Source organism: Natator depressus, chromosome 1 (assembly GCF_965152275.1).
Source record: "Natator depressus isolate rNatDep1 chromosome 1, rNatDep2.hap1, whole genome shotgun sequence".
In the NCBI taxonomy this organism is placed as follows: Eukaryota; Metazoa; Chordata; order Testudines; family Cheloniidae; genus Natator; species Natator depressus.
The window spans coordinates 337009313-337022861 of NC_134234.1; the positions used below are offsets into that span (position 1 = coordinate 337009313).

At 44.4% G+C, this 13549-nt stretch overlaps 1 protein-coding gene across 2 annotated transcripts in view; it reads left to right on the forward strand.

Moving 5' to 3' along the window:
• Positions 1-13549, forward strand: part of SFMBT2 (Scm like with four mbt domains 2) — a 188166-nt gene that overhangs the window by 88152 nt on the left and 86465 nt on the right. For both annotated transcript variants that reach the window (XM_074942680.1, XM_074942681.1), the window contains exons 6-7: positions 2974-3220; positions 11116-11213. In XM_074942680.1, coding sequence (XP_074798781.1) covers positions 2974-3220; positions 11116-11213 — 345 coding nt within the window. The remainder of the gene's footprint in view (positions 1-2973; positions 3221-11115; positions 11214-13549) is intronic.

The following is a 13549-nucleotide window of genomic DNA, read 5'->3' on the forward strand; positions in this document are numbered from 1 at the left end:
AATGATTTTCCTGCAGGCGCAATCGCTTACAGTAGCAATTGGTGCGATAAGAGATGCCTGCAATACGTGCGGTAGCGCTGCCTAGTGGTTCAGGCATATACAGAACAGGCTTGCAGGATCTGCAGTGCTGGGATATTCCCTGAGGAGATTGGTCATCTGCCCTGCCTTGGGTGGATTCAGAGTAGTAAACATGTGGTTTACAGCTGTGTAAACGCTTGTTTACCTTTCAAATGCAGATGCATTTCAAGACACTCCTCGCTTTGATCGCTTTGTTTCTGCCCACTCGTGCAAGTCACACACACACGCACTCGTTTTTAACGACTGTCGGTACTTCTCTAGTTAGCCACAGGGTAGGCTGAGTAGAATATCGCCAGGGTTTTTCAGTCCGCAAGGCCAAAAATCCTAAACATTCAAAGAAACAGGGCATGGCTACAGTGGTGCAACTGTAAGCTCTCTCTAATGTAGCTGCTCTTAGCTGGAGAGAGCTCCCCGGCGGCTTATCTACTCCAGCCCCTGCGGGCGGCAGAAGCTCAGCGCTGTCCACACTGGCACTTATGTTGGTGTAATTTATGCCACTCAGGGGTCATTTAGTCACACCCCTACACAACCTAAGTTATGTCGACATAAGGTATAGTGTAGACATAGCATCACGGCAGATGGATCCACAGTCACTTTCATGCTCCCAGCTAGACTATGCAGAGAGCCTAAGGGCTTGACGCCCATCTCACCCTGGTGCAATTCCAAACGAGTGTGAATGGGATCAGAATAAGCCCCTATTGTAGGCTCTACCCTACCTCCTTTGATGTTGGTAGAAGAAACAGGCAGGCAACAAGGGCAGAAGTGTGGAGGGAGGAAACAGCAGCTTGGATAGAAACAATTTGCAATCTTGTATTTAATGGTGTTCTGCTCTGTTATGTGCGAGGTATGTGGGTAATACAGGACATCATGCAGAGTTTGTAACCCACTGGTAAATAGAATTACTGTTAATCAGCACTGCAGATCATTGTTATCATTGCATATTGATTTAACAAGGTAATTTTCTGTATGGAGCTGTTCATAAAAGGGTTCTTGCTGTACTTTCAAAATTAATACTCAATACAATCCAAATATTAATGTTAGCATTCTGCTCTCATGGATAAGTGACAACTGATTGTTTGGCTTAGCTTCTAGCGTGCAGATCAGAGAAGCAATATTAGCTTTATAATGGCCAGACATCTATTATAATAAATTAAGTCATTACAGTGTTACTATATCCTTTGATGTTAAAGAATGTTTTATTGCACTGAAGCAATTGTATGGAAGAAAAATCACATTAATCAGAATTCCGTGATGTTATATTTAGAAACAGCATTTTGCCATGACATGATCCTTTGAGATTGTATGGATGTATTTAATAAATTCAATAAGAAAGTTGCTAATACTGTAAGCAAATGTATTGCACTGAGATGTGTCAACTATTCACAGAGCTGGTTGAAAATGTTCATGTTACACAATTTCAAACTTATTTTTTACAATATTAAAAATAAATGGGAACAAATTCCAAAAGAAATATTGTGATTCCAACCCTCCTCTCCATTTTGTTGATCAACTCTAACGCTGGCTGAAGTTTGAATTGCAAATTTTTGCAAATTTTTGGAACGGGGGAAACAGGGACATTTTTTTTTTTTTTCAAATACTGGCTCCCCCCCCCCCCCCTTTTTTTTTTTTCTTCCAACCAGCCCTAATATGAACCATTTGCAAAGTCTTTTAGAAATCCCTATAAAAGCTATTGGTTTTTACTGTCTGTTTCCTTCAACAGGCTTGGTACACAAACAGCTAACAGTTTAGGCCCTGATCCTTCAAACACTTACGCATGTGCTTAATTTCATTGCTGTGGGACTGCTTGCAGAAACAGGGTTGCCAACTCTCGGAATTTTATTGTGAATCTAACGATTTTTTTAGTGTATTTCTTAAAGCCCCAACTCCTGGAATCAAGAGATTTGTGCATGAGAATCTTAGCTTTCATTTAAAAAAAAAAAGTACGTTTCTAGCCCTCATGAATTTCAGAGAAAAGCTTGAAAATGTGAGTCAAGTGCACTCTAAAGGCTCAGAAACACGAAGGGAAATAAAAAGAATCCAAAATTTATTATTTTGGGGGGGGACCCCACTCGTGATTTTTATCCCAATTGCATGATTTTTTTTTTTTTTTTTTTTTTTAGAGCCTGACTCATGGTTTTGAGTGCTTGAGGTTGGCGGTACTGCAGTGGTAAAGCTGAGCCTGTGCATAAGTGTTTGCAGGATCGGGGCCTTAGAAAGTACTCGGTGTGTAAGGAAATACACCTTGTCATTGGGACCTCTTGTTTCACTTTACAGAATCAGCTATGAGGGCCTGATCCAGAAATCCGCTGTCTTTTAGCTCCTGATCTCATGCATTTTGAAGTCAATGGGTGTCTTCCATGGACTTAGTGGCCTTCAAATTCCCCCAATCTTGCCCCCATTGAGATCAGTGGGAGGTTTGCCACTGGCAGCAGTGGGAGCAGGATCAAGTCCGTGGTGAATGAGAGCTCTGTGCACAGGGGGCTTTCAGGATCGTGCTCTGAGTAGCATGCCTTCTAGGTTAATTTCAGGGCCCAGTCCTGTGACGGAATATAGACCCCAAACACCACTTAAAGTCAGAGGGGGTGAAATCCCCTAGCAGGACTGGGCCCTGAGTCCTTAGGAAGAATCCTACTAAGTGGATTCCTAAGAATCCTAAAAGGTCCAACTGCAATTTTTATTTTTTTGTTGGTTGAGAAATTAGCACAACTGTTGTTTTCTGTTTTCTTCTGAATTTGCACTTGGAAGCCGTTGGGTAAAAGAGAAGGAGAACAGACTGTTTGCTGATAGCTTGGATGATGGTGTGAAAAACAAAAAATAATCTTCTGCTGTCGTCTGTTTCCTTGAGACGTCTTCAAATAAAATTTAAAATAAGGAGTTTTGCTTCTATTCAAACAGCCTCTGCGAGGAAAAAACCCTGTAGACCTCATTACAGTTGATTCCTTAATAGAGCTGCAGGATTCCCAGAACCCTTTTCAGTACTGGATAGTTAGTGTGGTTGAAAATGTTGGAGGAAGATTACGCCTTCGCTATGTGGGATTGGAGGAGACTGAATCCTATGACCAGTGGTTGTTTTACTTGGATTGCAGACTTCGACCAGTCGGTTGGTGTCAAGAGAATAAATACAGAATGGACCCACCTGCAGGTAAAATGGCTTGTTAAAAATATGCTCTCATCGTTTGCATTTGAAACCTGTTTGTTTGTTTACTGAGAATGCTGTGGGGTCTGCCGTCCATTTCTTCTAGTTTATCAGTCAGGGTTTTTTGACCACTAGTTACTCAGTTTAAACCTATTAGGCTGGTGGATTTGGTTAAGGGCGAAGGGCATGTGGAGGTTTTGTGGCTCAGACTCTGACTTAGGTGACCTAGGTTCAATTCCCCGCTCTATCATAGATTTTCTATATAATCTAAGGGCAAAACCCTTTACTGCTCTGCCCCTCATCTATGAAATGGGGATAAAGTGGCTTCCTGTGGGCTTTATGGCAAGCTGGGGCACGGTAGAGTCAGCTCTTGTTTGCAGTGCAAGAACTTGTCGTGTAGACCAGCCCTTTGTCTAAGTTGGCTATGATAGGTTGTAAGTTCTTCAGGGCATCTGAAGAAGTGGGGTTTTTTACCAACGAAAGCTTATGCCCAAATAAATCTGTTAGTCTTTAAGGTGCCACCGGACACCTCGTTGTTTTTCAGGGCAGTGACTGTCTGTTACTGTGTTTGTACAGTCCCTACTACAGTAGGGTCCTGATCTCTGACTGGAGCTTCTAGGCACTATTGTAATAATAACAACAATATAATGAAAGTCTCCTGAGAAATGTGTTTTGGGACATAATGTCTCATTCTGGTGTAAACCAGAAATAATTCCAGTGAAGTTAATGGCACTGCTGCAATGTAAAATTGGAGTGAAAAGGCGGAAAACCAGACCCATAGTGTAGTGGCTTTGTATAGGTAAGTAACTGAGTGGTGCCCTCTAATGGCTAGACTCCCAGAAAGGCTAAGGGACCTACTACTGCTGCTGGCTAAGGGAGCTCTCTTTTAGTGCAGATGGTAGAAGCCTGACTTTTTAGAGTTGCAAGTCCACGATTATACTCTCCAGTTCCCCTAAAGCATGTGCAATTTTTATACCAATTGTGTCCGTTGTTGCTATTTTAGAGTAGGACCAAATTTGACTTCAGGGGACGTGCCTGAGGGATGAATTTTCCCCGTAAAGTTGGGCTGGACTGGGCAAATCTTGTCAGTTTCGTCTTGCAGGAAATTTTTTTTCGATGCTTTTCCTCTTGGGTGAGAGTTGCTTTCATTTGCACCCCTGAGAGCTGCCCCGAGTTACGGATTCAGTCGAAGACGACAACTCAAAACGAAACTCAGCCAATGGCACATTTTGCATGGCATCACAAAGTCAGCACGTTTGCAGCGTTATGCTTTCTACCCCAAGTCACAAAGCAGCCTGCAGGTTTACTTGCAACTTGACTCAGCATCATCAAAACGTTTACCTCAACTCAAGTTATGGCTTGTAGTGAAACCCCAGACCAGGCAAAATTCCCCTTGAGGAGTAAGGATGATTTCTGAGTTAAGGCACAGGAGATGTGGATTCTATCCCTAACTCTTCCTTTGTCCCTGGGGGCAGGTCACTTAACCTCTCTGGGCTTCAGTTGTCCCATGTGTAATAGAAGGAGTCTTTCTGTTGATTTCAATAAATGTTGAGTGTGGGAGAGTGGGGATTATCCCTGTGAAGGTATTTTTAATGCTGCTTTCCTTCTGTGTTGCAAATCATTAGAGCAGTTACCAGGGTGAACAAATTAATGCAGGTCAGTGTTACAAATTTTTGTCAGCATAGCTATGTTGGTCAGAGATATGAACCCCCCCCACCCAGCTGACATAGCTATGCCAGAAACCACCAGCGTCCCCACCATGTAAATGTAGCTGTACTGACAGAAGAGTGCTACCATGGGGGGTGGGGAGGGGAATATTGCTATGCCAACAGAAAAACTCCTTCTGTCAGCATATGCTGCACCTCTACGAGGGGGCTCTGCTTGTATAGCTGTGTCAGCAGAGCTGGTGTCGTGTAGACTAGCCTTGTGTTGTGTAGTAGTCTGTGGGTCACAAAACCCCACCTTTTCATTGCTCGTCTCTGATGACTTGCTGGCCAACTTAATTCTCCGTAAACACAACGTAGGGACTGCTGTGGTTACCTCTGTCCTTTCTGCTTTTTTCTTCCATTCTCATATTTGTTTGTCTCTTTCCTTGTCTTTCCTTTGTTCTGGGCTCCTTTTAGTCTCTTTGGTTTTTTCTTTTCTCTAACTTAGTTATTTGGCTTTCTTTCACTGTTCTTATTCTCTCTCTCTCTCTCTCTTATTTTCCTGCTCTCTTTCCTTCTCGCCTTGCTCTTTGCTTTCTCCCCATCGTCTCCCCTGCTGTTACGTGGGCGACTGACACACTAGCGTAAATCTGAAATAACCATTGAAGCCAGCAAGCCAGCTCTTCGTTATAGCATCCAGTGGCTTCAATGGAGGTACGTTGCTTCACACCAGCTAAGCTTCTGTTCCAGTGGAGTTACACCAGGGTAACACTGGTGTGAGAGGAGAATCAAAGCCCTTGCTTCTGTCCCTATCTCTCTGTCCAGCTCTTTCCTGATTAGTTCCCTCCTAATCCCTACTATTCCCCAGTTGTTTTGCCAGCTGTCATGCTCTCCACTCTATGGACAAGCCAAATGGCAATGTGAAATCGATTAGGCTTCTAGTCTTATAATTGTGGACCAGCCCCTTAGAGGTCCCTGATCTTATGTTGTTTGCTCTGCTTCTGGAGCAGAGCAGAGACAAAGGTGCTGGTAGTCCCACTTCATACTCAGTAGAGTTTGTTGGCCACTTGATGTATAGCTGAGAAACAAAGGATTACAAGACTCATTAGAGATATTGTATTGTTACTAAATAGACACCGTTAATCTGGGAGAGAAAAATGGAGGCTGCAACAAATTGAATATAATTTCCAGTAAGTAATTCCTTATGTGGCAGCATAATTTCCTTTTACGCGTGTTAAATTATTTCCTAGATTGGAGATAAATGCCTGCAGATAGCGCACACAACATTTGATTTCGTACTTGCTGAGCATCGGCGTTCAGCTGAGAAGAAAGTCAGTTGTATGCGGGCGAGTATTTCCTAAGGATCCCTGCCAAGCAATGGCCATGTGGGCAGCCATCCGCCACTCAGTGAGTGGAGACTTTGGGCCACAGACAAAACTTGAAACGTTCAGGCTGAAATTCCACCAGGGGCAGAGAGGGCCAGCAGAAGGTCTGTGTGTCACTCACTAGTGAGTGTGTGTTACTGGTTTCTATCTCTTATGAGCCACAGAATATAGGAGTCTTCTACAGCTCCTGCTTTTGCTGAAACTGTAGTAACCGATGCTTTTAGCTTTGGCGGCTCAATTCAGTTCTCTTTGCAATGGTCAAGATGGCGGCCATCAGGTATGGGCCACTTAAGTCCCAATTAGAGCTCTCTATGCAGTGATGAAGGTCACCCACTGTGTGCAGGGCATGTGAATTTTTCCAGGGTGCCAGGTTCCTAGGAGTTAGTGTACCTATGGCGTACGTCCAGAGCTCCTTTCCTCAGGATCTTCTAAGAGATTCCTCTCCTCGTCGGCCTGTGGTCCTGAAGAGACCATCTCCTCTACGGCATCCCTTAGGCGGTTCAGCAAAGCCCATGGCAAGCCCAGGAAGGCAGTTAACTAATGTGAAGAATGTAGTGAAGGTGCAGATGGGCTGAAGCGAGGATCTTCTTGGGAGATTGTGCCAGAGCCAAATCACTGCCAGGGCGTTTCCCCTCGTGTTCCTCCCAGCGGTCCCTTTATTGTCATTATGGGACTCCTAGTTTTATTCCCTGGTTCCTTCCCACGGGCTTCCATCTGTCCTTGCTCTTTACACCCTCTGGGTGTGTTGGATGTAGGCGCCCCCAACTATCTTAGCCAACCTATGCATATCCTTTCTGATCCTGTGAGGTGCCTGCCACCCTTATCTCCCCATGAGAAGTGAGGGTGCCTGTCACCTCACAGGATCAGGTCCTCAAGCCCAGGTCCTCAGCTGGTGTAAATCAACGTCTCGCCATTGCGATCAGTCCCTCCAGGCTAGAAACTTCATTTCCCTATGTGAATATGCCATGTTTTTTCTAAGTTGAATATCAGTCTGGAGACTGCAGGTTTGGGTTTCAGCTTGGGTGGCTATTTCAGAGGTGGGCTGGCTGTTTATTACATTGCGTTTCAGGAGTGAGAGTCTGTATTGTGCTTCTTAGAGGTGCAATGCACAACTCGCATCCCAGGGGGAGGTGGGCAAAGGTGACTTTACGCCACCTTTGTGCCCTCCCAAGCCTGGGCTGCCCTGGATCTGGAGAAGGCCCCGGCGTAACTTTGGATAGCCTTGGGGACCTGTTTAAGTGATGGCTGCCAGCACAGCGTTTCTCAGAATCCAGGTAGGCCTACCCCCAAACACTCCTCGTACCCCCTTCCCTGGCATGACCTCTGTGCCAAAGCTTGCAAGGGTGTCCTCAGAAGGCAGCCCTTATGGCTGTCTGTCACAGTGCCTGCACTAAGATAGTATCCTTCCCCAGCTAGAATCAGGAGTCTGAGGGTCCCCTTAAGCCCCTTTATCTGGCACAAAGGAGCTGGAATGGGACAAGGCTCTGACCCCGGATGAGTTTGGATTCCTGGGATCAGATGCTCAGCTGATGTAAATTGGCACCGCGCCATTGAAATGATACCAGCTCGAAATCTGGCCCCAAATTTTGATTTGAGAGATTTGCCTCATTTCATGCGAACTTCTAGTTAAAGATGAATCGGCAGACATTTTAATGTCTTATTTCTTGTTGTCCGAAACACAAATTGACACGGCACACTTTGTTCAATTGTCTGCAACACTATCACTTAAAGAAAATGCTTTATGCTCTTTTAACGCTGCGATTTAGTGTCCATAAACTTGCCAACATAACTTAACTGCCTATATCTAATGAAATGCGTTCATAATATCGCTTGCTGGTTATTGCGACTGGTAGATGCGCCTTTATCTTTTGAGGCTCGTTGATTATGCCCCAAAAATTGCAACTGATTTTCACCTACTCAGGTGCAAGAATAATAAATGCCACTCGCCTACTCTTGCCCCTAGCTCCATTGCAGACACTGTAGGGAACATAAAACATTGCAGGCCATTAGTAAATTTATAAAACACAATAAGAAGCTAAGGAAACACCAGGGGTCAGATCCTCAGCTGATGTAATATTGTAGCTCCTACACCAGCGAGGTTTTGGCTCAATAAATCTGTGTCTGCAGTGTTGCCAACCCCAAGTGTTTAAAAATTAGAATCCGTCTCCCCAAAATCAAAAGATTTGCTTAAAACCCTTGAGATTTAAAAAAAACAATCGTAACTGTTGGGTTCTTTTGTATTTGTTTTCTGATTTTTGAGCCTTTAGGGGTCCCATTTTCAAGCTTTTCTCAGCAGCTATGGGAGCCAGAAATTCCTTTTCTCTCCCCCCCCCCACCCTTAAATTCCCACGTAATCAGATGCCTCCAGGAAGGGGGTCTGTAAGGAAAGAAATATCATAAGCTTCAAAATAAAATTGAGATGGTAACAGTGTTGTGTACTGTGTGCCGGTCTCTGATTGCAAACTGTGTATCCCTCAAGATTAAGAGCACTGATTTAGGGATCCAGAAATTCAGCGCTCAGTGGCTGCTGGCCGCAGGGAAGGCTGATCCCTATGCCAAGTGGGAAATCTCCCACTTCCCTGGGCCAGAGGCTGCTGAATTGGGTAGTGAGCTGGCAGCTGTCTTTCGCAGATCACTTGGAGGAGGGGCAGGGAGAATCATCTTAGCCTGAGCTTAACAAACAGAAAATAAAACCAGATGGCTGGGAAAGAATAATGGAGGGGGGTGGCCGGACAGTGACCAAGCAGGGAGAAGCCCAGAGAGCCTTCCTTTTCACAAACACCCCCCAGACCAGAGCCCAGACCCCTTGGCGTCCTTGCACTCTCCCAGCAGCTCCATTTCAGAGAAGCATTCGTTCCCGCTGGCTCTGCGTCAGTGGGTGGGTGGGGAAGGGCTGAAGGCCCCGAGGTTCAGTGATGCTGCACCACAAGAGGCAAGAGACTCCTAAGTCTCTGCACATGGCGTACCTGCCTGGGGCTGACCATGATCCAGCCCCGAATCTTCAAGGGGCTGTTCCTGAAAGGTGCCAGCTGCCTCTCATGTGCTGGGAGTCGAGTGCAGGGGAGAGACTAAAGGAGACTCTCTAGTCTTTGCACAGCATGACCTAGGGGCAGGCCAGAATCACAGCCCAGGCGGGATGCTACCAGCAGATCAGGAAGCAGCCTGTGTGGGGCTGCTGTGTATTCCCTCAGCCCTACCTACTCATGAGTGGGTGGGAAGGGGCAGGGAGTGGGCAGAGCCATGGCTTCACCCCCCTCAGTGCACCAGCTCTTCCAGGGAAGTACGCTGCACCAGGGATAGGCTTGGAGCAGGGTGAGACCTGGAGGCAGATTGTGACTGTCTGAGACAGCACATTGCCCCTTGCTTGACTGAATCCTGTGTGTGTGAATACATCTTACCTATGTGAGCATTCCCCTTGGCAACGGGGCTGTTCATGCTAGGTGGTAGGACTGGGTCATTTTATTAACGCACCCGAGAGTGAGCTGTGCTTCCAAAAGGAAAGGAACACCTGCCGTAACAGGCACACCGAGTAACAATCACTTAAAAAGTGCTCTTGGTACAGAGGACTCCGGCCGCAATCTGTACTCTAAACAGAGGATCAAAATGTGGTTTCACACTGAAATCCAGACAGGCAAGGAATTAAAAATATAGCCCTAAAGGGTTATGTCCCTCTAAGTGCGCTTAAATTCATATGCATACCCTTGATGTCTGTCTGAAGTTGGATAGTTTGATATAGTGGATGTATAAATACATCCACTTCCAGTGAGTGATTTCTGCAAATCCTGTTTTGATAAGGTCTTAAATCTGCTGAGATCAGAGCATAACATTCCCTTGTAGCTTCAATGCTAGGTGAAAACTGTGCTTGCCAATTCCTTCTTTTTTTTCTTCTCTGCTTCAGAATTGTAAGATGCTGCCGTAAATCTTTGCGGCTGTTATAAGCACAGAATTTCAAATGAAAATTGAGCCAAATACAGCACCGGTGTAAAAACTACACTGACACCATTGGAGTTGCACTCTGTTTATTCCCTATCTGGATTCAGGCCTATTCTGTTCATTTCCATTTTAATAATTGTTGCACTCTATCTGTCTATCTCGTAACTTTAAGAGCTTGAGATGAATGTTCTGCAATAACTTGTGTGCTGGATAACAATATGTTTCCTAGAACAGAAGTACAGCCAATATAAAATTCTCCATCACTGTATTGTCCCTACAGTAGATGATTCATAGGCATTTTACTGGAATGAATCACTAAAGGATTTGGTAATATAACTAATGATATTAAATCTATTTAAAGAAGCTGCTGCAGTATGACTGTACTTCAGTTGTGAATACTATTTGTTGGGTTGCTCTTGTACTCTGATTGTTATATTGACAAGTATGTCTATGTACAGAGCTGGTTGCAAATTTTTATTGTTTTGTGTTGTTTTAAACAAAAAGTGCCTTTTCAACTAACAATGAGGGCAGTGTTTATGAGAACATTTCCCATTTTTATGTCCAAATGTTTCAGCTTTTGGTTGTAAACCCCCAAACAGCAAAAATATCAGTTTTTGGCAGCCAAACATAAAACAAGTTCAGTTTTGGTTTTCAAAAACAAAATTCAAGTTTTGGCTTTTTGACAAAAAAACCTGAAAAATGTTCATTTTCTTGCTTTGGTTTGTTTTTCTTCGGGAAATAAAGTACGTTACTCCCTGGCTCTGTGTGTTAATGGAGTCGTTCTTCTTTGCTGGTTTTACCAGAACTACATAGTACGGGGTACACACTGCATTGTTGGTTTTGCTGGGATTGTACCATTACATGGTGTGTGAGATTAACATGCTACAGGAGTGTTTGATCCTTAAACAATTATGTGGTTTTTTTGTTGTTGTTTTAGAAATCTATTCTCTGAAGAATATATCTGAGTGGAAATGCGCTCTGGAAAAATCCCTTAATGATGCAGCAAAATTTCCTCTTCCAATGGAAGTATTCAAGGTAAAAGAGATCCATTTATTCTTTAATTACAGAGCCACCAATGAATAAATACATCAAGGAGTGAATAGCATCTTGTGTTTAACTCCGCTAGGAGAGCGATACTCTAGTAGGTCATGCTGCAAAAAGTCACACGTGAGATTGTTGCATAAGCTGAAATAAAAGGGTTTTGTTGTTCTGCAGATTTTCCATTTGGAAAATTGACTCCTTCCAGTCAAAAATTATTATAGGAGTAGGGCATGCTTGGCATTGTTTTCTCCCACATCATTTTTTAAAGCACGTTGTTATGTAAGGCCTGTGCAAAAGACAACACTTATGTTCCACTTCTGTCTTCAACGTAGGGTTTAAGTGGGATTTAAGAACATAGGAATTGCCAGACTGGATCAGACCCAAGGTCCATCTAGTCCAGTATCCGATCTCCAGCACCAAAGGAAGGTGGAAGAACCCTGCAGTCTGCCCCCCACCCCCACTTAGGTCTCATCTTGGTCTATAATAGTCAGAGATTGGCTTCAGCCCCAAAGCACAAGATTTAAAATCCCTTACAAAAATTTTGTTGTCAGTGATCATGATGACTCTGGATAGTTTTGATTTTGCCATATAAATATCCAGTCTCTTAAATCCCTGGCCTCAGGTACTTCCTGTGGCAGTGAGTTCCAGTTTTTATCAGTTTTGAATTTCCCACCTTTTACTTTAATAGAAGATCCCATTCTTGTTGTGTAATGAGACAGGGAGAACAGAAGCGCCCCGTCTACCTTCTCTAGACCATTCATAACTGTGTATACTTTTACCATGTCCCCTCTTATCCATTGTCTGGGCGAACTGTCCCAGTTTGTCAGCCTCTCTTCATAGGAGCCTAGGATCATTCTTGTCACTTGTCTCTGAACTCCTTCCAGTTCTGCAATATCATGTTTTAGCTGGGTTGACCAATAAGGCTCACAGTACGACCAGTGGTTCAAAGTCCTTGTATTGGCCCTCTGCACTGGGGTAGGTTTCACCCTACTGTTGGTAAAATCCTTTCAGAAACTTAGTTCTTTTATTGTGTTTATCCCAAGCAGCAATGGTCTCAAGGTGCAGTGGGGGAGGTCTAGGCTGGATATTCGGAAACACTATTTCACTAGGAGGGGGTGAAGCATTGGGATGGGTTCCCTAGGGAGGTGGTGGAATCTCCATCCTTAGAGGTTAATGCCCGGCTTGACAAAGCCCTGGCTGGGATGATTTAGTTGGGGATTGGTCCTGCTTTGAGCAGGGGGTTGGACTAGATTACCTCCTGAGGTCCCTTCCAACCCTGATATTCTATGATTCTAAGTTGTACATTCCAGGTTCAATCCAGCTCCCGGAGAAGTCAATGGAGAATCCCATTGATTTTAATGAGAGCGAGATCAGACCATGCAGGGGAGATTAATAGCCGGCCATACATGTCGTGCAAAGAATATTTTGTGCTCACCCTCTCTTGAGTCAGCATTAATTTTTTTGGTGATCTAAACTGGTGCCACTAGTGCCATTATTGTAATACTCTGGATTTCAAGAGTATCTTCCATCTGAAGACGAAAAGGTACGTCACAAACACTGAGGGAAGCATTGTTAGTTCCATTGCTCAGCTAGAAGAATTGGAACATAGAGATAAAATGCTGTTCTAAGTCTGTGGAAGAGGTATGCTGGTGATAGGTGCAATCAGAAGGCCTGAAAGTTATAGGCTAGAGAGTCCAGATGGTCGTACTGCCAAATCTGTGCCATGACCACCCAGTCCCTCTCTCCTCATTTTGCCTTCCTTCGGCTGATAACATACTGGTTTGAGTGAATTTTGTCAGACTGTCTCATGGAGCCTGTTAGCAGCTGTGCACTGCATCTGCTAGCAAATCTGCTGCATCCCTTCCTTCATCATTGCATATTCCCCTGCTTCCCCCTCTCCTATTCGCCAACATTTTAAATATAGGTTTCGTCATTACTCTCTGTAGGGGTGAAATTCACCACTGTGCAGCGAGTCAGTACAAGACCAGTGCACCACTCACATCCTACTGCTTCCCCAAAATAGGGGTTACATGGGTGCTAAGCAATTAAAGATGGGTGGTGCCTTCCCGTTGCACCAGGATGACTTTTACTCTGTTGGTGATGTTAGGAAGAACTTTCTACATATAACGGTAGTTAAGGACTGGAAAAAGCTTCCCAGAGAGGTTGTGGAATCCCCATCACTGGAGGTTTTTAAAAACAAGTTGGACAAACACCTGTCAGGGATGATCTAGGTCTACTTTGTCCTGCCTCAGCGCAGAGGGCTGGACTAGATGACCTCTTAAGGTCCCTTCCAGTCTTCATTTCTATAATTCTGTGCCCTTTAAGGAATC